At 36.9% G+C, this 26,952-nt stretch overlaps 1 protein-coding gene across 1 annotated transcript; it reads right to left on the bottom strand.

The window, feature by feature from the left end:
- ZBBX (zinc finger B-box domain containing) lies at window positions 1–22,455 on the bottom strand. The gene is made up of 17 exons (XM_050712588.1): window positions 22,362–22,455; window positions 21,143–21,230; window positions 20,193–20,306; window positions 18,322–18,415; window positions 15,976–16,024; window positions 15,719–15,828; window positions 11,160–11,327; window positions 10,550–10,709; window positions 9,224–9,344; window positions 8,572–8,702; window positions 8,255–8,358; window positions 7,807–7,939; window positions 6,683–6,850; window positions 4,325–4,480; window positions 2,380–2,616; window positions 673–811; window positions 1–93 (listed from the first exon to the last, which is right to left on the bottom strand). The coding sequence occupies exons 2-17, from the start codon at window positions 21,208–21,210 to the stop codon at window positions 18–20; spliced, it is 2,028 nt and encodes a 675-aa protein (XP_050568545.1). The 5' UTR covers window positions 21,211–21,230; window positions 22,362–22,455; the 3' UTR covers window positions 1–17.
- Window positions 22,456–26,952: the final 4,497 nt, after the last annotated feature.

The raw sequence follows: 26,952 nt of genomic DNA, 5'->3' as shown, positions 1-26,952 counted from the left end.
TTCAATTCTTTGCATGTTCACTGTAACGCAAGAACCTGTCGTTTATCCTCCAGAATTTCTTCCTTATCATCCATTTGGCCTTCATCACAGCCCCTTAAAAGAAATACACAATAGTGATTATCAGCAGCTCAAATTCTTCAAGCTATTCTAGCTAAAGCCATACAGACGTATGTTCGTACACACAGAAATAAAAGGCAGAAAAATAGTTTTTACTGTATACATACAAGTATGCAAGTATACATAACTGCAAGCTACTATATTCATTATTTCCCCCTCAGCTTTTATCACATATATTTTCACCTCCTAAACAAGAAGGTAAAAGAACACTGTCACTATTATGCCTAGGTACAGAAATCCCACATCCTAGGATGGGCAAATTAGGAAAGCGAGCTTCTTTTCAGAAAAAAAAAAAATCAGTGACCTTATTTTTCAAAATTTTCAGATATCCCCAAATTTATAATTTAGGGTCTCAACAACAAAATATATCACTTTACTCTTAATTTGAGAGTACTGACTTAAAACACCAGGATACAAAATAGGTCATGTTAACATTTGTAAACAGGATACAAAGTAAAATCAGAAAGTTAAGACTTTATTTTGGTACTGGCAATATATTTGGCACATTAAGCATCTTATAGTACCATACAAACATATTTGGGGAGTTTAACTTACCCAGACATATCATCCCTGTTGTGGTCTTTTAGTTCCAAGTTTCTATGGAAATCTGTAACGTTTCCATATATCTTCTTCAAGCATCTGCTGGAAGAGGTTACATCTTCAGAAGTTAAGCTGTAAAGTTTTTCTTGTGAACCTGAAATATTTTCAATTATTTCAGTAACAAATATAAACAAAAAATGCAGTATCTATACTATCAAGTTTAAAGAATTTCACAGTATCAATAAAAATTTGACATTAGAAGTGTCAGAAAAACCTGTAGCTGGTGAAGGATGTCACTACAAGCCCTCAAATAAGTTAGGACATTTTATTATAAGATTCCTGTATTATCAGAAGTAATAGAGAGGGTTTGCTTCTAAGATATTTATGCCAGTGCAATATGAAACCTTGTATGTAGGGCCCCTATGCAATCTCAAAATACAGTAACGAAGGTAGCTAACTAACGGTAGTATGCATGTAAACCAGAGTAACAAGATATATCGCACATGCGCCAATCCAAGATTATCAACTAGGGTCACAGACAATGCTTCATATATAACCCACTTGCAATTACACTACTATTTTTCCAGCCAGCTGTAAGTTTCTACTATAAGCTTCTAAATAAGTGAAAGGTATTCCAAGAAAGTGGAATGAAAAGACAGAGAAAGACTGGAACAATAACTAAAAAGTTATTAACTTCCTTCCTATGTTCCTCTGGATTCAGCATGCATCTTCATTCTTCAAGTATTAACATGAGAAACTCTTCCAAAAAACATAGGTCTGGTGAATTTTTATCAAACAAAGAAGGACAGCTGTCCTGAAATGTGATAATTGGAAGACTGAGTAAAGAGCTGTGTGAAAAAAAATATACAGCAAAACGTAAGGTAAAAACATTTTGAAAGACAGAACACTCTGGAATGCAGATGAGTTCTGGTTACTGAAGATGCTTCAAAGCCAGGAGCTGCCAATATAAAAGCACTACAGCAACTAAGGAGGGATGGCCCATGTCACAGCCTAAGAGATGTAGTTCTTCAAGGCTGCTTATGGCACAAAGTTTCTTAGACAGTTGAATCATCTCCTCATTGAGATGGAACAGAAAAATCTCAACCATTTTTTTCCCTCTATTCAAAGAGCAACAGAACTCACTCTTTTGACTGATTCTGTTTAACTGTAACCACTGACCTTCTGTAGGAAGGAGAAAACATTTTAAAAGCCAGAGGAAAGGGGGCTGAGTCAAACCCAAAATGAGACACAGGATCAGGTCTATAATGCACTATTAGCGGCAATTCTCATCAGGATTGATTTATAAAATTTTCGGCCCACCTTTTCCCCTTCCAGCTTCCCTCGCATCAAAGCAGCTTCTACCACCACCTACGGTGTCCATTGCTAAATACCAAAGGAAAGGATACTTATTTAAAAGAAATCCATGCTCTGAAAGAGTACCTATCATATTCTGTAGATTTCTCCAACAAAATTGGAGAAAGGTAGACAAAAATTAAGAAAGCTGCATGAAACAGTTTGATTTATTTCTGTTTGATCATACTTCAACCTACCTTTAATTTAGTAGAAGCAATCTTAAATCACAGAGTCTCGCATAGTCAAATGCTTTAGTACCCATTTGCCCCAATATCAGTTAGGTCTAATAATAACGAAATAAATAGCTACTTGTTTTCATTACGTAACTTACAAGCATAAAAGGGGGAAAAAGGCGATTTTGCCACTTACTTGCATAACTTTGTAATTCTTTTTCCAGAGTAAGTAGGGCTTCTTGGTCAGCAATATATTTCCAATGATCCTCATCTTGCTTAGTTACATCAATGCACTCGTGCTTTGGTATCTCAGTATCAACTCTAAACATATGCATAGGTGAACTCTTTGGTCTTGGCTGAATGTTTTTTGGACAATTTCTAGTCAGTTTATAGTGTGGCATATCTGCCGACTGAGGTCTTTTGGAATCATTCCCTGAAATCACAAAAAGTCACAACTTCTAACAAATCGCAAAGTAAATGTCATTTTACCCAAAATACAAATGCATAGATGAAGATATAAAAATCACCTAAAAGCAAAACAATCGCCACAGAGCAAGCTTCTAATTTTATTTATATATTTAAATAAGCAGATCAGAAGTCCACACAGGACAGAACATCAAGCAAAAAAAATGCTGAAATCTTGCAAAAGAAAGTTTTACTCCAATTGCTTTTTAAAGTCTTAAATTATTTTAATAGGTATTTTAAAAAACACAAAATTAAAAAAAAGAGGCATAATTTTCCTCTCATATTTAAAACGACGTTTCATGATAACATTCATAAAAGCTCAAAGATTTAGACATGCAGATTGTCACTGAAAAAGAGAACTTCTGTTATGATAGGTGTTACAAGTGTGCCTTGTGTGCAACTGGTGGTTATGTTGTCAATGTATTAGAAACCACGTTTGACATTGCATTTAATTTTGTAATATTATCAATGCTTACATAAAACAGTAGTTTTAATGAGTGAAAATATGACATATCATCAGAAGAAAGGCAAGAACAGTTTTGAACAGCCAGTACAGACAAATCTCAAACTGTACTTCTTTCTAGCTGGAACAAATCAGACTGATATTTCCGTGACTGTTCATATTCTGCTCATTTAAAGCAATGCAAGACTGTGAAGAACATTTATAAAAGAAAAACGTTATACAAGTATTGGTTAATGTCTTCCTATTAGCAGCTGAATCCACCATGGTGATTTAAATATCTGCCAAAACTCCAGAATGCTTGCAATATTAATGGTTTGTTTGTTTTTCTGTTTTTATTCAGCATATGGAACAAAAAGTCACCTGTCAGTTCCACATCTCTAAACACAAAAACAGGGGGATACATTCTCTCTTTTTTTTTTTTTTCCCCTCTAAGTTACGTGTTACTATCAATCCCCTAATGGAGTTTTGTGAGGAATGTTTTCTGAATATTTGGTATAGAGACAAAATATTGATGAATTTTTGACAGTTAAGTCTTTGGTACAAAGGTTTCTTTTACAAAGTTGAATTCCTACAGAACAGTCAATTATAAGTTTTCAAATGATTTCATCATAAATTTTGTAAAACTTCGCACACTTTGCACTACATTCAGTAGGGGGAGACCACAACAGACATCGTGGTATGTAATGGAGAGGAATACGAAAGCTCTATCAAACACAAGTTATAGGCATGACTTCTGTTAAATAATACAACTGAAGAAACCAAAACTTCAAATATTTGTTTTCATCTCTGGGAAGCAGCAGTTTGCTTACAAGGCCTGACCACAGCCATATCTGCTTAATGGTGGTGCATTATGGGGAGTCACATACTGCGCACTGACAGTCGCATGCTGTTTTACAGATTTACATTATTTCAGAGAAAACAACATTAAGCTGAAGATTCTGTGCTGTCAGATTCTTCCTCATCAGTTGTTGCCATTCAAAAGACAAATTAAAAATGGACAGATTCCAAAAATATTTGTTATACAAAAATATTAAAATCCTAACAGAGAAGGAGCCAATGCTACAACTCCCAGCTTACAGGCACTGGCACCCAAACTGAATAGATCACTAAACTGTATTCTTTGCTTAAAAGAAACAAGGTTACAAACATCCTTAAAAATAAGTATCAGGTAAAATGACCTATTGAAGTAGGGCCTCATATTTATTATCCTTACCTGAATACGATCTGCACACTACCATCAGGGGAGAAATTCTATTTTGAGTCTCAAGACCACTTGAAGATCTATTCAATTGACTTTCTATGACACCTTGAACTACAGAGTCATCAGCGTATTCACTTAAGCTCCTGGCAGCAACCCACTTCTTACGTCCTGAAATTAAGAAGTATTAGAGGAAAATCTTTGCTGATTTTGTGTTTACACATATTTACTGTTACGATATTTGCTGCATTTAATTTCTGTGATTTAAAGAAGTCATGCATCAAGTTTTTTTGCACATAATATAAACAAGTGTATAACAATAATAATTTTTAAATTCAAGTGATATACTAAATCAAATTAATACTCATGTCCGCCAATCATGTCACATATTGTTTCATATATCATTAAAAGCAATAGCATGACAATGTCATTTGGTGATTTATATCAAGCACAAGGAAAAGCAGAAATTTCCAGAAATACTGGTACCAAATTTTCAGGTGATGCAGAGGATACAAATGTATGGCTCTAAATTAATGCGATTTACCTCATAGTAGCAAATTCGTTTCATCTTTTATGGTGGCATAATTGTTACTCCAAAGTGACTTCTAAAAGTAAGCTGGATCCAAGTTACATAAAGTGAGGGGCATCTTACAGTGGTAGTGGTATATAAGTACTGTGTTTGAGGATTTCATACGTTAGTACCTGGAAATGGGGTACTCCTGTTCATAGGGCTAGAGTCTGCACGCTGTGAAGAACTTGCTTCCAGCATTACTTGTTTAGGGTTTACACCTACAACAAAGAAACCTTCAAGTCCCCGATACTGTGTAGAAGCAGATTTCTGTCTTTTGGCTCCATCCTGTAACTTGAATAAAACACAAACAGATTAGAAACACGAAAATACTTCATAAGTTGCCCTGGCAAATTTATATTAATAAAATGCTCATTTTACAAAACTTGGAATGATTCTGATAGCCTAGTGTAATGGATATTCAAAAGGCTGGTGGCTTTACATGATATAATGCTTTCAAATCCTATAAGCTTCCATTGCTAACTTTGCAAGAGTCTGAGTCTGTTCTTCTGTTGATTGACTGTGGACATTAGAAGTGGCTCTTCTTTGATTGTTAACGAATATCTTTGCGTACCTCAGCTAAAGCAATACTTCCTAACGGTGACTCCAAATCTAATGTGCCAACCTTCTCCACAGTTTTTTTCTTTCCATTTCTTTTTTTTTTTTAAACTGAAAGAACATTCTGAATATTTTAGATTAGATAAGTGTATTGACCTTGATACTAACATGAGAAGGGCTATCTTATCTTCTCAGAGAAGCCCATTAAAAAAAAAAAAGGTATCAACAATAGACCGACAACAAAAAGCAGAAGTTATGAAAGTCTCCATTCCCTCAGATGAAATATGGGAGGCAATAACAATCCTCTGATGAAATCTATACTGTTGGTTGCTTTGAGGGATTTTCTGGAAGAAAATGGGAAATAGAGGTAGAGTATTTTTTGGTAACTATACATCTATCACTGTCTCTCAACTGATTCAGCAACAGGGTAATGTTCCTCATGATAACCTGGGAAAGTAGATTACGCTACAGTTTATATATCTTTAATTGCTAAGTATAACATTTTACCGCTGAGGACGTTGTAATTACAGGCATAACCAAACTCTGGCCGTTGCAGCCACCATCCAGTTCTTGTGAATCATTATCATTTTTCTGCAATTGTATCTCAAAGAGATAGTTGTTGCTCATTAGTTCACTAGGGTCAGAGGTCTTCTCAAGTAGTTTACAGGAGCTGAGTGATCTTCCCGCAGTCTTTAGTTCAACAATGTCCTTTTGTTCTGCATTTCTTTCAAGAACACTGCAGACAACCATTTTTTCTACGAGATGAAATTAAAACACGAAACCTCCATTCAAGTTTTACATTTTAATTTTCACATGGCTTTCATTATGGCATAAAATAAAAAGAAAAGTTAACATTCATCAGCTTCCTGACTGATATCCTGATGCTAACATACACAGACCAGACTTACCAGGTAGTAGGACCTGTTCCATATCTAATGCATGTGTTCCTGTACATCACTGTTCATGAAAAGAGATCTTGATAATACTCTTAACATATTTCAAACTTCTCTATGATAATACGTGTTACAGTTAGAATTATAGTCTAGGTAGAGTCAACACAAAAATTGCAATAATAGCAATTTTGTAATATTTCTTTAAAAATTATATTAATGGTTTGAAACACATTTATTAGACAGTTAATAATTCTACATACTGTTTTGCTTTGTTTATACAAGACATAGCTATTTTACTTTTTATCCTGTGACCAAGTAGTAACTTATATAGTAAAAATAGCTTTCAAAATTTACCTTGCAAAATTTCTTTGGAAGAAACAGGATTTCTGTCAATAGGAAGATGTAAAAGATACGGAGTGTCAGCTGTGGCAGTTAAATGACACGATGACTTTCTCATCGTGCCCACGGTTTCTTCTGGCAAAAGGTCTAATAGTGTGTTGTTCTGACCTGCAACTGCTGGACAACTTTGAAACAGACAAAGCAGGAAAGATCAGAAGAGTAAATTATAAGAAAATATAGCACATCTTATCACGAATATATTTTGGCACGTCAGAAGAATCACACCTATCATTTAAAATGACAGTCAATATTAGGGCTCTAAGTTTCATCAGGAGTTACAAAATTAGTTATATGAGTATCTTAAAAGCACATAACACTGACATGTTACATATTTGCCTGCATGTAGTCCCTGCTCCTACTTAGTTAAGAGCATACAGAAGAGTAATTCTACCTTTAATTCCAAACATATGAAGGAATACATCTTAGATGGTTTAACATTTGGAGTGATCAAGCAAATAAAATAAAGACATTTCAAAGTGATATATCTCCAGTTATAGACAGTTAATAGTACAGTCATCACATCATTAGGTCACTCAAATGACAAGAAAACTAAAAGAGAGTAGATTTAAATTAGATGATAGGAAGCAATTCTTTACTATGAGGGAGGTGAGGCACTGGAATAGGTTGCCCAGAGAAGTTGTAGATGTCCCATCCCTGGAAGTGTTCAAGGCCAGGCTGGATAGGACTTTGGGCAGTCTGATCTACAGGAAGGTGTCCCTGCCCATGGCAGGAGAGTGGAACTGGACTGGATTTAAAGTCCCTTCCAATCCAAACCAGTCTGTGATTCTACGATACGGAGGGGGAGGTGAGGAGAAAAACTTTCAAGGACAACAAAAAGCATTCAGACAGTATCTTGGAAGAAATGTAAAGGAAGGGAAAGTAGTAACTGACAGTGTCATGACACTGGCAAAGACTATGTCTTGTGATGAGGATGAGCAGACATATTTTAACCATGCTTTAAAACAATTTACAGTCAAGGATTCTCCCCATTCATATGAAGTATGATTGTCTGCAAAGAAAAGAACCTGTTATTTAGGAATATAACTAAATCAGAAGTTAGGATTACTTCCTTTTCTCTTCCAAATTATCTCTGTATTTCTCATACCTTTCAAACTCTTCGAGTGTTTCAGTTTTTCTTTGGTTATTCATTTCTATAGCCCCAGCTTCCGTCACCAAAAAGTTACATGATTCTTCCAAGTCCGTGCAATAAGACTAAGTTAAAAAAAAAAAAAAAGTATATTCAGCAATTGATTATAATTACAATTGATTATGATTACTAAAAGGAATATGAACTCAAGTGATTAAAACTGTATAGATTTTTTTTGTATAATTTCTATACATTAAGAGTCCATGGACACAACAGGAGAAAATTATTACAAAAGGGACCAAGTATATACATATATATATTTTTTTTTTAATTAGAAACTATTTAACTGTTGTTAATTTAAATTTTTAATAGATCAGTACTTAAACAAAACCATTTAAGATCACTCTGAAGATTCATGAAGTTCTTTATTACATACTTACATCATCAAGAAATTCAATTTTCAGAGTGGGCTCTGCACTTTCAGGAACAGTTTTGGTTACCTGCTCTCTAAATACAGATGTCCAGTATCTCTTCACCTCTTCAACTATGAAATATAATTAATTTGATGCATTTTATTTTTTCTCAGCTATGATACACTTATAAAAAGGCAAACCTTTTATTTTGCTACTTTCTTTGTTATTGTTATTTTTATTTTTTTAAGGTAGAAAGGGCTTAAGTATGTAACTGTTCAGAAATCATACTAAAAAAAAAATCCCGCCCCCAAATATTTAATAGTTAGTTTAAAAAAAAATTATACCTGTTAAATCATTGACATCATCATCATCTCCTTTTTCGCCTCCTCCAGCCACAGCCTGATGTGACACAGTCTGTGTTTGCATAGGCCTTAAATCTTTAATGCAACTACCAGATATTTCATCAACAGCAGTTCTAAAAAATAAAAAAAAGAAAAAAGAAAAGAAAAAAAGAAACCAGTCTTAAAAAAAAAAAAGTATTTCTATTATTTTCCTTTTTTAAAGAAACTCCACACTATTTACTGCATCAGTATTTACCACTGCTAAAAAGCAGCAACTCCTAATTTCAGTGCAATGACCTCACACCTCAGGGACTAACAAAGTAACTCTGCCATATTTATAGAAGTATCATGAAGATCGTACTTCTTTTTCTCTATAAAATTCCTGTAGCAAAAACAGGCTTCCAACTATCATTATTGCTCTTCAAATTCTACAACAAACTGATAGCAGAGAGAATCTCTCCAAATACTCCCTCTGCTGTAATTCTGAAATACAAAGTCATCAACTCTGGCTATAATGGTTGCTTTTTAAGATCAAGTACTATGACACCTTAATTAACTCTTGGTAATATAGCTAATATTAAAATGTTTCAATGCAATTTTGTTAATGCTATAAAGCGTTTCTGACCTTCACTAGCACCAGCAATTTCTACAATACCTTCTGTATTTCTTAAGCAAGAGTTTCTCCATGTAGCTCAGGCCACCCTCCTTGAATTGAATTTGGACATGTTCTTTCACAATAGTCAGATTGGTCTGTACCTCACAAATTCCCACAGACTCTAGTAGAATTATTAAAAAAAAAAAAAAACAGCACTTCAGATTTATAAACTTGCTATTTAGATACATTATTTTTGAATGAATGTCACATTAGTAGCTTATACCTAGCTGAGTCTTTGCATAATTCTAAAATTTAAAGTGTCAGGATAATTCCAGTAGACAAAAACAAACAGGGAGTTTTGAGTCACATAAATAATTTGCTATCTTGTTTGGATTTCCTGGATTCAGCTGGAAAGAATTCACAAACTGTCAGAATCTGTGGAAAATACGGTCTTTGCTTAGATTTAGACAGGACTGCATATCTAAAGGTTACCCAGCTTCTCCTTTTATGACTAAAAGGTCAGTAAATAAATTTCAAGGCAGACATAAATATTCTACAGATAAGCAGCAACATATGCAAGCATTCCTTGCACCTAATGATATATAACACATTTCTCATTGCACCTGTAAATCCTTTGACATATACGATTGCCTTTAATTCACAGAAATCTACTTCCTAGATGCATGAGATCTTAAAAATCATATTTACACAATACATTTAGCAGTGGCAGTAGCCAGTAAAACCTCACTCCTTGCAACTTCGCATATAAAGGAAGACTACTACAAACTGGGGAAAGCCAAAACAGGGCAGGGGGGAACAACGGTACTGTGTATTTTTGTACAAAAATACACAAAGAATGAAGACAAATTGCACAAATTCAATCAGACAAGTTATTTTGTATTTTGCCATGCATACTTGAAGTGATTGCATTTTTTCACTGGAACAAAGAAATATTAGGAGCCTGTGGAATGTAAACAGAAAATGTACTTTGATACAACATACAAAGTCCCAAGCCATGCACATTCTTTGTCTTAGTTAAAAGCTTGGACTTCATGTTTTGGCATTACCATTCACACTAAACTCTTAAATGAGAAAAAAATGCTATAGAAAAGTATAGACGCAGATTGAACAATCTGGCCAAGGTAACAGTTAATTACAAAAATTCTGATAAAGCACCAACCTGTACATTATTAAAAAAAAAAAAAACTTCAGAGGTTGATGATAACTTATAACAAAACACAGAGAAAAAAAAACTTAAGAAACATTTACTATTCTAACAGAACGCCTATCTTCACTAACTAAACTAGCTGCTAACTCACCAAAATGGACGCTCACGTTTTTAATGTGCAATTAAAATAGAAAAATTCATACCTGATAGGACCTTGCCAGCATGCTGTTCTTTTCTGTGATCACAACTACCATTTCTCCATTGAATCAAAGCTTCATGAAAAGACTTTGCAGATTCCTCCTCATTAAATGTACCATTTAGTAATAACCCTTTGTCCTGATCGTCAAGGCCTGTCCAGGCTGATTCCGAGAAGAGTTCCTAAATCAGTTCCACAACATAATTAATATAGCACTTCTGATAACAATCCTCTCCCCAGTTACATAACAGCAACAACATTTTTATTATCAGCTATGGAAATGTTTTCTGGCCTTAGTTTAGCTGCCCTGGTAATCAGAGCTACTCGATTTTCAAGTGATCTTGCTCATGTCTGAATTGTAACGTTCTATCAAGAGCAAAATAAGAAAAAAACACTCGGTATAAGCACACAAAAATATATATTTAAATATTTTTAGTAGGCAAAAAGCAATAGTCACAGATAGCCCACATCGTATGTATAGGACAGATATTATGCCCAGAGGTTAACAGACTGAGCAAGTCTGATAGCCTGATCCCTCATTTAGTACAATGTGAGAAACCTAAGACCACTCTGTTTAAGATGTCACAAACATTAACAATATTTTTATTTTTTGTTTCTGAACTGTGTACTACCTCAGCACTGCTTACTGACACTGGCAAAGATGAAAATTTGTTTGAAGTGACCTGATGTTTGCAGTTTACTTTCTTCTCCTCATGATTAATTTTAGATTCATTCAGATTTACTTCATTGGTGAAGTGATGGACAACTTCCAATTTTCCAAAATGCATATTGGCTTCTGTCTGTTAATAGAACATTATGAAACCTTTAATTTAATATTAATATAATCCAACTTTCCACCAAACAGCAAAATAGAAGGCAGCAAGAGAACTGCATATTGAAAACAGAATGATGGCGACGCAAACACATACTTATTTTAATAATCCCAGTGCAAACGTGTGAACAAAAGTCAATAATCTGAATACTCCACTGGGTATGACACAGGACAAACCAACTGGAATATCAGTTCGCACTTAAAAGTCCAGGAAAGTCCTAGCTATGAAAAACTAGATAACTGACTAAAAATAGCTACAGATCAAGAGTAATAGTTTTACTCCACTAGAACTTCATTGATGTGCAACCTATAGTAGAACAAAAAAAAAAAAAAATACTGTTAAAATGTAATATGAATGTAATTTGATTACCGACTCTTGAATGATTATCAAGCAGGAACAAATAATATTTTATGTCGATCCTTTCTGTATGCCCCCTACACAGAGAAAGACCAAAAGGGAGGATAATTTGTCTATGAAGTCCTTGAGCAAGCCACATATTCTTACCACCAAAACACATGAGCAGAAGAGGTACAGGCAGAGAGTTTAATCTGAAAGAGTCAAAGATGTCAAGCAGTTATTGCAAAACTAGAATTTACTCACATCGTCTCATTTCCACCTACTCTACACTATAATCGACCCAGCAACTTTGCAATTGCTGGTTACGCATTAAATGGTACTTGTGACATACCAGTGAGCATGCCAGGACACTAACTGCTTCAAATAGCTGTTTCTTTTTTCCTTTTGCAGTCTTCTTCTGTTTCTTATACTGCACTGCTGGATGAATAAGGTTCAATGCTTACTGTATGAACACCCATGTTTTGTCATATTCCTTAATTCTGATAGTCCATAATCATCCATAATCGATGGCAAGTGTTTTTTCACCAACATGTTGCTAAAACACATAACGATGACAAACATATACTAAAGGAGAAACAGCTAAATTTGTCTCTGTAATTGCCATTCTCCTTGGCTCATTCTGTTTTCTAATGCACATGCATCCAAAAGTACACAGCTAAAGATTGTGTTGATTTCTCTTTCACCACATGAAGAAAATAATCTTAGCACTACAGTAGAATTCAGTAAAAGTCACGTTTCAAGGAAATAGTTTTATTGACGTAGCTTTATGCAACTACTCTCCTTGAGAAAGAACAGTTGCATTATGTATGGTTCTTTTTGGTATTCTAGCACACGGTATATAATAGTTGATCAATCTTTGTAAGACTTAGCTTCCTGCATTATTTGTTTAAACAACGTGAAATTTTTATTCACATATTGCTCAACTGCTTAAAAAAAAAAGGCTAGAATTTGCAATTTGCAAGAATTGCAAAGCTGATTTTCAAGAATCCTTACAAAGCTTATTTGTTTTGGCCTCACGTTAAACTGCCCAGCAGCTGAACTCAGATGCTAATTTTCTCCCAGTATGATGCCAAACCAACACAGGTATCAAATACATCGACTCCCAAAGCAGCAGTAGGAAGGGGACAAGAAAGAGTGAGAGGCAGCAGCAATGGGACCCATCAAGAAATTTATAAAACACTACTCTAGATTCTCACTAGACTGACTGCCTTTAAATTTTCTGCTGTGCAATTTCTCTAAAAACATCCAATACTCCTCAATCATACAGCTAAAATTTTAGATTAATAATTGCAGACTCTCACTTGGACTGCAATAATCTTTCTCCCTATGAAAAATTGAATTATAGCTACTGCTTTCTATTAAAAAAAAAATTGCATCTCTGCACTTCCTGCATTGTTTTGCTAGCTCCCTTTATTAATAAAAACAGTTACTAATTAGTTTCAGAGTAGGATTGGAAAGAGGGAAGTAGACAAGTAAAAGGGGAAAAAAAAAAAAAAAAGACAATTAAGGTGAAATTCTCCTCACACAGATGAAGTGCTCACAGCACTCTGTGACTCTCATTTTAAATCCCTGTATTCTTCCATTGAACTGCTGCATGACCTTTAATCCTCACAAATAAACTTCCAACATCTCAATTCAGTTTACCACCAAAAATGAGATAAATAGCATTTCCTTTAAAAAAAAATCATCTAAAAAAGAATGCATTACAAATATCAAGATATATCAGTATGTATTTATCAGACCAATAACTTTGATAATTTACTGCATTACTGAAAGGACTCTCTCCCTAGGAAAGCGGAATAAAATGATCAAATTTTAGAGGAATAATAGAACACCATATTGAGTGACATTATTGAAAAGCAAAATCTGCCTTCGTGAAAACCTCATATGGTACAACAGAAAGCGTTAAATTGACTTGCACTCAGTCAAGACCCTACCAACATTTTCTCTATTTTAGTTAGCTTTTATTCTCACAGTAAAGTAACCTTGATTCTTTCTAATCACAATTTTTAACTGCAACAGTTACTAGTGAATAAGAAAGTCACATTCAATAGTGTCAAAGAAACGCCTTTGTAACCTAAGGTGTGATAAAACACCACCTCGCTATCCACCCGCTTTGTCTTCAAAGCCAGTGGTAGCACGGGAGACTTTCTGGGCTCAGGAGATGAGCACTCTGAAGCATAGCTCCAGGTGAATTTAGGGAGGAGAGAAAAGCAAGCAGTAGTTTAACTCATCCCAGAAGCACGGATTTCTAGCCCAGCGACTACTTCAAATATTCGTGAGGTGAAAGAGCCACTGCCTCAGAAACACACAGAAACACCGTCAGGCAGACACGCCCGGTGTCTGGGCGGGCCGGGCCGGGGCCTGCCCGGCGGCGGCAGCACCGTGGAGCCGCAGCGGCCCCTGGCGGCCCGGCCGGGCCCCGCGGCCCCTGAGGGAGCCCGAGGGGCTGGGGGCAGCCGGAGCCGGACGGCTCCCCACACACCTGGCCGCAGTTCGTGGCTGAGGGAGGGAACGGGCAAAGGGAATCAGTCAAAGATCCCAAGGGCGCAAAACGCAGGTGGCTTTGGTGCACGGTGATCTTCACGGGGATTTAAAATCCACACGTGTTTTTTCCTAAGGGAAGCGAAAAAAAGGTCTTTTTCTTTTGAGAACTAGCTGCTCCAACTGTTTTAATTTGCCATAAGTGATTCAAATATAGCATAGCATGTACTACACGGAAAAAAAAAAATGTACTACATTCTTTAAAAGAAAGTGTCTTTTCCTCATTCAACAATAGATCTACTCTATTTCTACAAACTACTTCAGAAATTGAATAATTGAATAGTAAAGGGCTATCTTATATTTTGTAGGCTAGGCACTTGCTAAGAGGCAAACTCTATTAAATAAAAATCACCTCATACTTGATAATACTAATTTCCACTGTAACATAGCCAGAAAATACCAACTCAGAAAGCAGCCAGAATTAACCACTTGCCCTGATGCTTATCAAAGTACTTAAAATTACAGAGTGTGCACAGAGTATTCAATTTACCCTATTTGCCTGCAACCATACAGCTTATTTTAAACACATGGTGGTGGTCTTAGTCGTCTTCAGCTACATTCAAATGCTGGGCCAATTAATAAAAATACAACTTAAAGAAACTCCCTGTTAAAAAACAGATAAATAACTGTTATCTGTTTCTTTGCCATTCATGAGATCAGGATGTAAAACCTTCCTTTACCTCAATGCACTAAGTAGTTATCACTGAGAGCAATCGTAGAATTAACATGGATATAATCATATAGAACATACCAAAATATTTTGACAAACAAGTGGAAAAAAAATACTATAATTTCAATTCCAGCAAAGTAAGATTATATTAAATAAAGTATGATCAAAATAGTCTCAAACATTTCACTATATTTTTCTTCTTTTTAAGTTGCTGTGCGTCTAATAGTTGAATTTGGCACCTCAAATGGTCCAATGGACCATTTTAAGAGAAGTAGAGAATCCTTCTAATGACTTACTCGTCCCAGCAGCTGAACAAAAGGCAAAAATAAAGTATAAAAATTTTGCATTGGCCTTAGCTTTTCTGGTGAAAAGTTCAGACCAGTTCCCTGACTTTATAATTTCAAAGTGGCAATACTGTCATTAAAATAATTCCTTTTAATAAAAGGGCAGGAGGCAGCTAATACAACTTCCATTAACTACCACAGTACAAGCACATTGTACAAAAAAGCTAGCACATGCAACACTAACATAACATTTAGACTTGCCCTTGTGTTTTAGGTGTACACATATGTATTTTCATATACAGGTCCTTTCATCAAGGAGCCTGGAAGCGAATCCCACATCAGTTGACTTGTCTCTGTAGACCACATACAGTTTACAGCTTAGAAAAATTCAATATAATTCATTTTGCTATATATTATGTGTACATCTGGATACCACTACACAGCTATTATGTATACTCTGTAGCAACAGAATATAGTGTATAATTTTTATACCATTTACTTACCAGCAGCCCGCTCTTAGTTTCACATTGTCCACACGCTAGCTCCTTCACTTCAGATTTTTCATGAGCTACAGAATTTGACATTTCATGCTTAAATGGTTCTTTCACTGGCTCTGGAGAAGGGAAAAAAAAAAAAAAAAAAAAAAACAGATTCCGACCTCTGATTTCCACCTTATTATTTAATTGCAGCAACCTTCCAGAATCAAACACTATCAGAATTTTGAATTTTGTGAGTTTTAATTTAACAAAGATGCCTTTACCTTTCATCTGTTCTTTCAGTATTTGCAACTTCACTTTTCCCAAAGAAACCTATATGAAAAAATATTTACATACATTTATATAAACATTAAGGCATTAAGGTATTAGAGTATGAATATTAAAAAGAAGCTTAAGGTGCTAATGAAAATGAATACACATATAACTTACACAACTAAAAATTCACTGTTTCTAGGAAAATAGCTAGGCATGTATTATTTACTAGGTACATAGGAAGTGTATTCCACATGTACAGACCTGCAGAACTTTCATAACCACAGTGACCTAACCTCAAAATTCAACCAGTGAAGTCATCTGCACAGACTGAAAATCTGTCCAGCCATCTGCACATACACCTACCTATAGATCTTGGGGGCCAGAAGGGACCAATTAGATTGTTTTCATTCTGCTTCCCCTCATCATCCTTCCAGGATCTTGCACCCCAGTAACTGATCATTTTCAACATTTTCTTTCCTTGTTTTTTTTTTTTTTTTTTTTTACTCCAGAGAGTTCACACTGCGCCCTCACCCCTCTACCCCCACCCCCTCGTGAATCTGCAGGCATTTTAATTTTGAAAATTTTGCCTCTTCTCCTTTGCCAACACAGCTGAAATCTGAAGTCTTTGAAGTAGTAACAGCTCTAAGCCACTTGTCTCAGAGAAGTGGAAGGAGAAAGAGACGGGTTAAAGAAACCCCTTTCATTACGATCCTCTCTCTTCTACTCAGAGGCAAGTAGGCAATTTTATTGAAATTGAGTGCGTTGGCTGAAAAAGACCTTCACACCAAACTGCTGCTGCTTCAAAAGACTTCAAATAGCAACTGTGATGGCTTAGTCTGAAGTTGTCATTGTCTGCTTTTCGTTTTAGACTTACACAAGCTTCATTTCAGCCAGTTTTGAATGGTCTCTCATAATTAACAGCTCCCATTTCACCACAACATACATAGCTTAGCTTCCAGAAAAAAAATCATAAAGCTCTCTTTTTATGTCCCATTCAGACCTATTTGTGCCTCTTCAGACACATCAATGTCTGCTAAAGGAAATAGGAAGTATCTCTAAATTGAAGTAGTTTGGATTGGAAATCTCCTCCAGATTTTTCACACTAATTCAGGGAATGAGTAAAAACCATCAGTTCTGTTATCATAATTGGTATTTTAACAGCATTCATGAACATTGTTTGATCATGGAAATACCTAATGCTTGCTTCCAAGATGTATAAAGCTTCAAGGACAAAAGCCTAAGCTATTAAAGTGATCATTTTATTTCACCACAGAAGGAAATATTGAGACTAGGTTATTGCAGTTTGAAGTGATAACACTGTCTGAAAGGCTGCTTATAAATTTGATCAACTTTAACCACTTTCAGCTCAAGTTTCTTAAGACACATCTGCTTTATACTTAATATGTTTGGAGAGTTTCTGCAAAATTGCCCTAGTCATTTTAAAAAAGAAATAAGGAAACACCCTATTTTGTACATACAAAAAAGCAAACGGCTTTCAATGGCTGCCTAGAAAAGTTCTACATCCCTCTCTTCAGGGCCAAGCGAGGACCTCATAGAACAAGACTCCATAGACAAATTTAATCCACATTTCAAAACATCCACTCCTAGTTGTCCCTTGTTAAAAAGAATGCTTCAGAGATCTGGTTAGCCAGCACTTGACGCATTAGCATCAGTCCTCAAGGGACAAATGTAGGAATCCTCTCGTGTACTGTGGACCACATGACAAGTTGTGTTCTCCTTCTGGACTTACTGAGAAGGAAGAAATGCAGAAGCATCTTAAGATCTTAGGACATACAGAAATTAAAAAAAAAAAAAAAAAAAAAAACAGAGAATGAACCGCATTCCACTACGCCATTCATATGACAGTACTACTTTACACAGTGGCTGAGGAAAAGAAAAAAATGTACCTGTAGTATTTTTAAATATGGTGTGCCTCTCTCACAGTTAATATCTGTGAAGATCATAAACTTGTGCTCAAAACTTTACATGGAATCTTTTATTATAGATTCATAACAGACACTAGACAAGGCCTAATTAATTTGAAAGACAGGCTCCCAATGACTTCCACCAGTACCAAATTAAACTCTTACAATAGTAAATAATCATTACTTTTACCAATTCAGTATCTATTACAATTAAAAAACAACAGATCACCAAACAGAACTTGATGTTCCTCCAGCTCAAAGGGAAACATAAGATTGGCATGGAAAAATAAACAGCTACAAATTCTACTCAGAATTGCTCAATCTTTTGTTTTTACAGTATTTAAAGTTACCATATTTTGTAGCATAAATTTTCTAAATCTTCTTTTGTTTAAAATAGCTTTATCTGCAAATATACTGATAGCTTATTACCTTATTATTTTTTTCTTTGCTTTGTGACAAAACTCGGGCTTGGATGGTCATTGGTCCTGCCTGTCCAGTTTTCCAGTGATAAGCGCTTGATTTCCTATGAACCAAGGCAAGAAAGTGTATACTCATCATGTCTTCTGGAAACAAGAGAAGCATATCCATTTTCTTTTGGGATTTTATATAAGAACAGAGCATCACGAAAAACACTGGTTTATACGGTCACCAATTACCCAAAACACAAGCCCCTCCCTTCCACTGAATTTTAACTGATGAATAAACATGTAACAGGAGTGCATTTTAGATAAGTCTTCATTATCCCAATCTACCCTAGGGCATTCTTCCAGCACAGCTACAACGCAACATCTTTTAACAAGCCATGCATACACACCTAAAATACAGATTTCAGGGAATGTCAGTTTAGATATTAACTACTATGACTAACACGGAAGACAGTGGGGAAGAATTTAGACTAAGGGAGATCAGATGGTATTTTTCAGCTTTAGCACACTTGCATAAAGGATGTTAGGACAGGTTCACTCACACAGAGATTTATTAGCAGACTCCATAGTTGATGGCAGCCACCAACTCTAATAGTGAAGGTTACTTCGGGAATATATTACATATAAATATATATATATATATATATATATATATATATATATTTAAAAAGGGAGATGAAAAAGGACAGGGAAAACCTTCTTCGGAGGCCAGCTGAGAAGAGCAGCAACAAGGTCCCCAGAGGAACTGGTCAGGAGGGTGTTGATTATTTTCAGCCTGCTTTTTGCTACTACTATATACTTTTCATCATTCCCATTTACAATGCTATTTGCGCTGTAGTATGCTAGTTGAGCGCAGGTTCTGCACATTCATGGGTTTTTAATACACTACTGCATACTATTTTGCAGATATTTGAATGACTATTATCTACCTTGTTTTGCACTGTTTGGTTTCCTGTAAAATAATAATAAAGCATACAAAACAAGAAGGCAAACTTATTGGAGGAAAAAGGAACAATCTTCCCAGCTGTGGTACAAATGCCAATGATTCCTATCATTTGAACTCACCGTAACAACACCATCAGGGTTTGCAAGAGGCCAGGAGAACAATATGGGGAAAAACAATGCCACACAGTATCTGGAAAACATTGCCTCAACAGCTCAGTTAAAAGCTAACAGAGCTGCCAAAAGCAAGTCTTTAGCGTTACCAAGACTAAGGCACTAAGGTATCCAAGGCACTGTGCAACAGTAGGTGTGTCTCCAGGGTCAAAATACATCAGGAAGAAATACAAGGAAGCAGAAGCAGCTGTTGCAGAGATTCACTAACATTTAGAGTGCGCCAGTAACACGGCCAATACTTAAAACTTCCACCCTAGCACTTGCACCATTACATTATGCTTACTTTCTGAGCCATGTTTTCCATCACACAGAAAACAGCTTCCCAAGAAGCTACACGGATGCATGCAAAACAGGATTAAAGCAATAGTAAGAACAGGATTCTCTCCAGAAATGTCGAAAGACAGGAATAGTGCAAGAGCAACTACTTTTTGTCTCCTCCTTTAAAACTAAGTTGACAGATCCAATGGGACATGGAAAAAAGAAGAAAAGAATAAATGAGGAAAAGGGATCTCTGCCTCTGAAGGAATATCCCTCTTGGGAGTTTGTTAATTTACTTCTAAAAAGTCAAATCTTCACATGGGAGTTTAAAAATAAAAAAGCCATAGGATAGCAAGTTTATCACTGAGAAGAAAGATTGGAGAGAGGAGACTGAATACCGTTGTGAATTCTACACTTTGCAAAAGATCCTGTCTGGGCATGGGGGAGATGCAAAGGAAGCATCTCACTGGATTCCATTTTTTAAACAGAAACTTCACCTACTTTCTCTCTTCTTTTTCTCTGCTCATGTTGGATTGCAGTTGCCGTAATTTCTTCTCCATCTCTTTATTCTCCATTTCTAACTGCACCTTCTCCAACCGCAATTCTCGAACAGTTCTAGAAAAGTTAAAATGATCAAATATGCAACAGAAATTATGTGAAAGACACTAAGATAGCTGAAAGAGTTTAAAGCAGCAAGACGACAAAAAAAAAGGCAAAATTTGTCATTGAAGGCAGGTCACCCTTCTGACTAAAAACAGCTGTGGAAAATGAACTGCAGGTCTGGTGCTAACTCCCTGCACCCAAGAACACCTCATCACAGATGGGGTTTGCTCCTCATCTAGCTAGGACCTCTACAGTCCAATGGCACAGTCATCCTATTTGACAGGCAAGCTAAGCTTCTGCCAAGTTGCATACCTTCACAATATAGCCATAAGAACAGAAAGATTATACAGCAAAACCCACACTGCTATAAAGATATTTGTGGTTTGTTGGTGTTTGTTCTGTTTGTTTCTGGTTTGGGTTTTTTTGTTTGGTTTTCACAGAGATAATGGCTACTCCAATATAAGCTTATAGTGCCAACGTAAAACTGATGTAATTGTGTCTGTATTCAGAAAGATTTGTTGCTTAATGATGATGAAATAAACTATCCCAGAGAATGCTTTATTACTATTTGTACGTATACTTTAGCATACAGAGTCATAAGACCTATAAGTTACTCAGAAAGTAGATTAAAGCCTAAGAAAGAAGAAAGGCTCAAGTGTAAAAGCATAGGGAAAATGCCAGAAGTGAAACATGTAAGTGAAGTTTGTGAAGACTGCATGATCAAATTTATGTTTTAATGATAATTCTTTGTGCTCTTACACAAATAAGTTCTTCTACTTAATGCTTCATTAAAACGTATTGAAAATGCTGAAACAATGTCTGGTCATATTCAGATAAAATGCACTTACTTTGCTTTTAATCTCACTGAGGTTCCACTTTTTGAACCTGGGAGTATTACAAAACCATTGCTGTTCATGATTCCCAGTACAATCTATTCTGAAAGAGAAAGAGAGAAAATTTGAATGATCTACAGTTAGCAACCTGTTGAAATGGGAATTTGATTGAAATTAAAACGGTAAAAATTTGTTACAAAGCCAAGAAGTATTAATACACAGAAAGAGAGAAACAAAGAGTAGAAGTGGTTTATATGAAATGTCAATAAAAACCTAAACCAACTCTAGATTAAATCTAACTGAAAGAAAAACTTTTTATTACATTTATGGTACCAGGGAAAATATTTACTCGTCTGTTTCTTTTGGGCAATTCCCTAAAGTTCAAAGAAAGCAGCTTAGTATTAAACAAATTTCAGGTTTCTTGAACCAGACTCATAGAAAGCACAGAGAAGGAGAAAATAGTAACAATGGCTACAAAACCATCTCATCTGATTTGGAATGACAAATGTCTTCAGTCCTATACAAATTGATTCAAAATAGCATAATAACTTGCAGAGCAGACAGAGTTATTACCTACTCTCAAAATTTCAAGACAGTGATGTTTTAAAGATATTTTTTCCCCCAAGGTTGTAAAATACTCTTCCAACGAGCAAGTCTATACAGCAAAGAGTCCAAAACAAAACTTAATATCCATACCCTCCCTGCACTAGAATGTTTGCAGTATAACTAGTAGAGGCTAAGAAGGCTGCTGGAAGAAACATGCCAACACTCAGTTTCAAGCACAGTGCCAAAGTCCAGAGACTTCCAGCAGACAGGCCATTTGGAAACTGTTCTTCAACGGTTGGCTAACAAATTCCAGCTGAAACCAAGACTTAAATGATGTGGAGAAGCTTAGTATTTGAAATACATCAAATATATAACTGAGCTCAAGAGCAAAAGTTCAGCAGTATGTTCACACCTAAACTTGAAAATGGCCATTAGTGGCCATGCACACGATACCCCCATTCATGAAGCAAAATGCACATCGATGTATAACATAGGTTGAAAACATCTGGTGGAACCTAAACAATGATGTTTCAGCCCTGACAGAAAAGTCAGATATGCACACAAATATGCACACAAACATGCACACAGTTTCTTACTGTGGTGGAAAAAGCAAGCGCTTCCTTCTTCCCAGTCATTTCAAAACAATTATTCTTTTATCATACTATGAGATAAAATGAGAATCTGTTACCTTAGAACAGAAGGTTCTTCCAGTGTGCTAGCGAGACTAGTGCATCTAGACAGGCAGGATAACGCTCTAGTTTTGATGTAGCCTGAAGACTACTGAAAAGTAAAAATGGAGGTAAATTACTGGGGCCAGCTTAACAAGCTCAACGAGGGAAAGTAGTTAACTCATGTCACGAGCATTATTTCTATAAACTTTAACATGTTCCACTGTAAGAACATTTAGAGAGGTAACTTTAAAGTTTTGATAGTGTCAGACAGAAAACAATCCACAAAGTTTCAAGAACAGAGTAATACTGGGTGGAAATAAAAGCACGAAGTTATTGATAACAGGTGTCATGGACAGACAGCAGGGGATCATAAACCTGAATCGTTCCAATAAAATACATGAACTCATTTAACTGTTATTAAATATCAGTCAATTGTAATAGCAAACGCAACCCTAATGTTCATGGGAACAGCTGTTAAACATTGAATATTATGGTCTCAGTGTAAGAGTCTGAAACTTAAACATGCACCATTTGGGGAAACATGCACGCCCTTAAGCTTGTAGGACATCCTTAAGTACCCGTGCAATGGGCTGTGAGGACTGCCAGAGAACTCCACAGAAAGCAAGTTAAGTACTTTTGTGGAAAACCCAAACTGTAACTCCTCATAAACCAGTCCAGTACCTTCAAACAAAGTTGTAATTCAAAAACAGATGAGAGTTCACTTTTTCCGAGAGGTTGTTGCCTGCCTATGGATCCTTTCTCTTTCCAACACATAAAACACTTTTTTAGCGAGGCAGAGAGTAAAGCAACTCATCGATGCAGATAAATCAAGCAGTAAATATCCACATCCTTTCTGCCTGCTCTCCTACACACTCCGGTACTCAAATTTCATCGTTCTAGCAGATTCCTCAGTGCTGCTAATTGATATGCACTGCAACTGAAGAAAGCAAAAACTGGTGCTTCTGCTAAATGAAGCTTAAGTCTGCAAAGCTAAATGAACACAAACACCATCTACCCTGTATCTCAGCTTAGCTCAAATTTCTTCCTAATCAAATGATAGCTTTATAACTTAAAACAGCTAAAGATTACTGTAGTTTATTTCAGAGTACATGAGTTTTACTAGAGCTGACAAAATTCCTACAGCTTTCTCCTATCAATAAACCCATAAAATCCATGAGGATTTTACATATATACAGTATATGTAATGACTTGCATCTAATTATCATACCCATGAACATGGATTTCATGCTAGACTGAGTCCTGGCCACTTACCAATAATTCAAACTTCGTTATTCTTCATTTATTTTGAAGAATTCTTAATGTAACCAAGATTTTGTCTAGCATCACTTGTCAGCCACCCCTTTGAAGTTAATGTTATCACACACTGGAAAGATATCACAGGGACTGAGAAGCGAACACCTGAGAAGCGAATACCACCTGTGGTATATCTTCACCGTTTAAACACAGAACTAAGACTTCAACTTTATTCTAATTCCAAATACAGACCATGCTAACAGAACAGTCTCTCCATGCAGTCTTCTCAAAAAAATGCACGAGGACATTTCATGATAACCACCTTCTCATCAGTGTCACAGAGCCCCAGGAAGGGCCCTGTGGGGTCCTTGCTGAGTGGGGACAGCATGGGTGAATGAGGGGATCGAGGGCAGCACTTGCCTTGACCAGACTGGAGGCTCTGCCAGGCGAGGCTGTTACCAAACCTGTTACCAAAACAGCGGCCCTCTTTCTTTGCTCGTTTATTTCGCTACCGGTGGCTCTGGGGTTTGTTTGTCGTCCCACCCCCCGAAGCCCGAAGCAAGGCAGGAGCAAACAGCCGCAGCCCTGACCCACGGCCAGGGCACAGGGCCCTGCCTCGACACGGGCTGGGCTCCCCGGCCCCAGCTCCCGCCCCACCGACCCCCGGCGGCCCGCCCGGCCCGGCCCGGCCCGGCCCAGTCCCGGCCCCGTCGCCGTTGCCCTGGCAGCGGGACGCGCGGAGAAGGAGAGTCCATTCGGCGCCGGGGCTGAAGGGGATAGCGGGGAGAGCCTACTGCCTGCAGGGGGGGGCAGGCGGGGCCGCGCTGAGGGGAAGGTGTCCGCCCCTCGTCAGGGGCCGGGGAAGGGCTGTGGGGCCCTGGTCCTCTGCCATTACAGGCGGGGACACGTTGGGTTTTAGATAAAGTCACACCCAGGGCCAGCGCTGTGAGCTCCCCTATTTGTCAGCCACCCGTCCGCAGCCTGCGCCATCCAGCCCTGCTGCTGTTTCTATGGGGGACTCCAGAGTTGGAAGCTCCAGCCGCTGAAGAGCAGCGCCCAGGCCTTGTGACACAGATCATAGAATCATAGAATCATTAAGGTTGGAAAAGACCTCCAAGATCAGCTGGTCCAACCATCACCCTATTACCAATATCACCCACTAAACAGTGTCCGTAAGCACCGCATCCAACCTTTACTTGAATACCCACAGGGACGGTGACTCCACCATCTGCCTGGGCAACCTGTTCCAATGCCTGACTGCTCTTTCTGAGACGAAATGTCTCCTCAATTACAACCTAGATGTCTGGGCCTCTCAGTTTCCCACATGTGTGGACTTAAATTTGGCCCTCAGAGTCCTCTCATATCAAGTAAACCCAGTGCCGGTGTTGGCACACACAGCAGACACCAGGCCCAGGAGTCAAAAGCAAGGCCCAGCAAGAACCCTGAGCCACAATAATACTTTTACAGCACTTCTATCCTCTGACTTTTCAAGTTTTCAGGACATACTTTCTTCACATTTTTTCCCCACAAGAAGTGCAGAGGTTTCTATTCAGTAAAAACAACAATATGTGGCAGGTGTTTTTTACACCACTGAATGAGGTAATATTTGTATTAACTACCTTCCTCCAAGCAGAAGTGATAACTTTAGGTACCCTAAAAAGCTTGGCAGCACTGGAATTACCTCAAATTGTATCTGACACAGACTTTCCCTGGGGCAGGGATACATGGCTGTGCTGCAAGAGGAGGCCGCATCCTCTCCACAACATCCATGCTGTTTCTGCCACAAGTGTTCCCATCTCATTCCAACCGTGATACCCTAGGCCGCAACAAAATATGCCTCATTTATGTTTGAATGTGGGCTCTTCCATATTTTCATTCAAAATTATTGTTTATTTAGAACTGTCTCTCTAGAAGAATCGATATACACTTCCTGCTGATTAGCTCCGTACTTTAAGCAGCTAAATCTAAATCAACCTAGAGCTTCTAAGAACTTTTCATACAAGTTGTCCCATTAGCAGGACCCAGACAGCTATAGGGCTTGCTTGAGACATTTAATTTTTGGGAAAAGTTCTGTCTACGCGCACACATCCCGTAGATCAGTGCAGCCCTGACATCACGTCTTGCATATTCCAGACCAGGAATTTATGTATCTGCCAGTAAGCAATAACCCCCAAACCATCCCCTCCAAGGATACCTAGAATATATGACAGGATAATCATGTTTTAATCAATCATGTCTTCCAGTTTATTTGCTTTGAGTCTAGCCCTTCCAATATTGGTGGCTAGACCATTATTTATAATGGATGCTCCTTTAGGGGAAAAAAAACAGTCTTTACAGAAAAGCTGGCATTTCAGGAAAAAAAAAAACCACTCTGTTTATGATCCAAGCCAAGCTTTAATAAGTGCAAACTACTATCTGGTTGAAATTTATGTACACTGAGCTGTACTTCATCTGGAGAATTTGCATTTGTCCCATATGTAGTCAAGCTAGGAGGCACAAAATAAGTTACACAGTTTTTCTTGACTGTATAATCTGTCTGGCAGTAATTTTCCTTCATCATCTTGGTTACAGTACAGTTTTCAAGATTTTACTGTGACAGGCAATTTGTGTTGAGAGCCTGTGGAAACACATATGGATTTTTTGTTCTTGAGAAGGAATCATAGTTTGCATAATATGTGTAAATTTAAAAATATGTCCTAATACTCTCTTCTTTGAAACAAATTTGGAGGTGTTTTCTGTTTCACTGTGGATGTTTTGATGAAAATGTACAAATAAATTGATATTCATTTTAATAAAATAATTTCAAACTATGCAAACTGTAACCAGTTTAGGCTCTGTTATGACTGCACAGAGCAGGAGTTTCCAGTGCAATATATATCATTAGCAATAGCTGATGTGTATTCTGGACCGTATTTGGAGCACATTTGTAGCATTTAAACATGTTATTTCCTGTAGGAAAATCCTAAGTAGCCACCTAAATACAGTTCTTCACATCTTCTGTAATGATGTCTTTCAGTAGCCTGTACATGAAACACTTAATATTACTCTAGATGAATTATGTCTGAATCACTGTTACAATGCTCAAGACTACTTTTGATTTCAAAGTTTCCACTCAGAAAAATGCAAAACTTTCAGTTTATATGTAAGATAACTTTCTGCAGAAAAATTGGCATTTGATTTCCAAAATTTAAATGATTCATACTGACTTTGTGGGCTTTGGATGAAGTACTTTAGCTGGAAGAGTATCAAGAGCCTGTTTTGTATGAGACTTGGACCATTAGATTTACATAGTTGGGAGATGAAGTAATGCAGAATTTGATGCTGGCATTCTACACATCAACATATTTATAATTA

Source organism: Cygnus atratus, chromosome 9 (assembly GCF_013377495.2).
Source record: "Cygnus atratus isolate AKBS03 ecotype Queensland, Australia chromosome 9, CAtr_DNAZoo_HiC_assembly, whole genome shotgun sequence".
Taxonomy (NCBI): Eukaryota; Metazoa; Chordata; class Aves; order Anseriformes; family Anatidae; genus Cygnus; species Cygnus atratus.
This window is presented reverse-complemented; position numbering and strand designations above follow the sequence as displayed.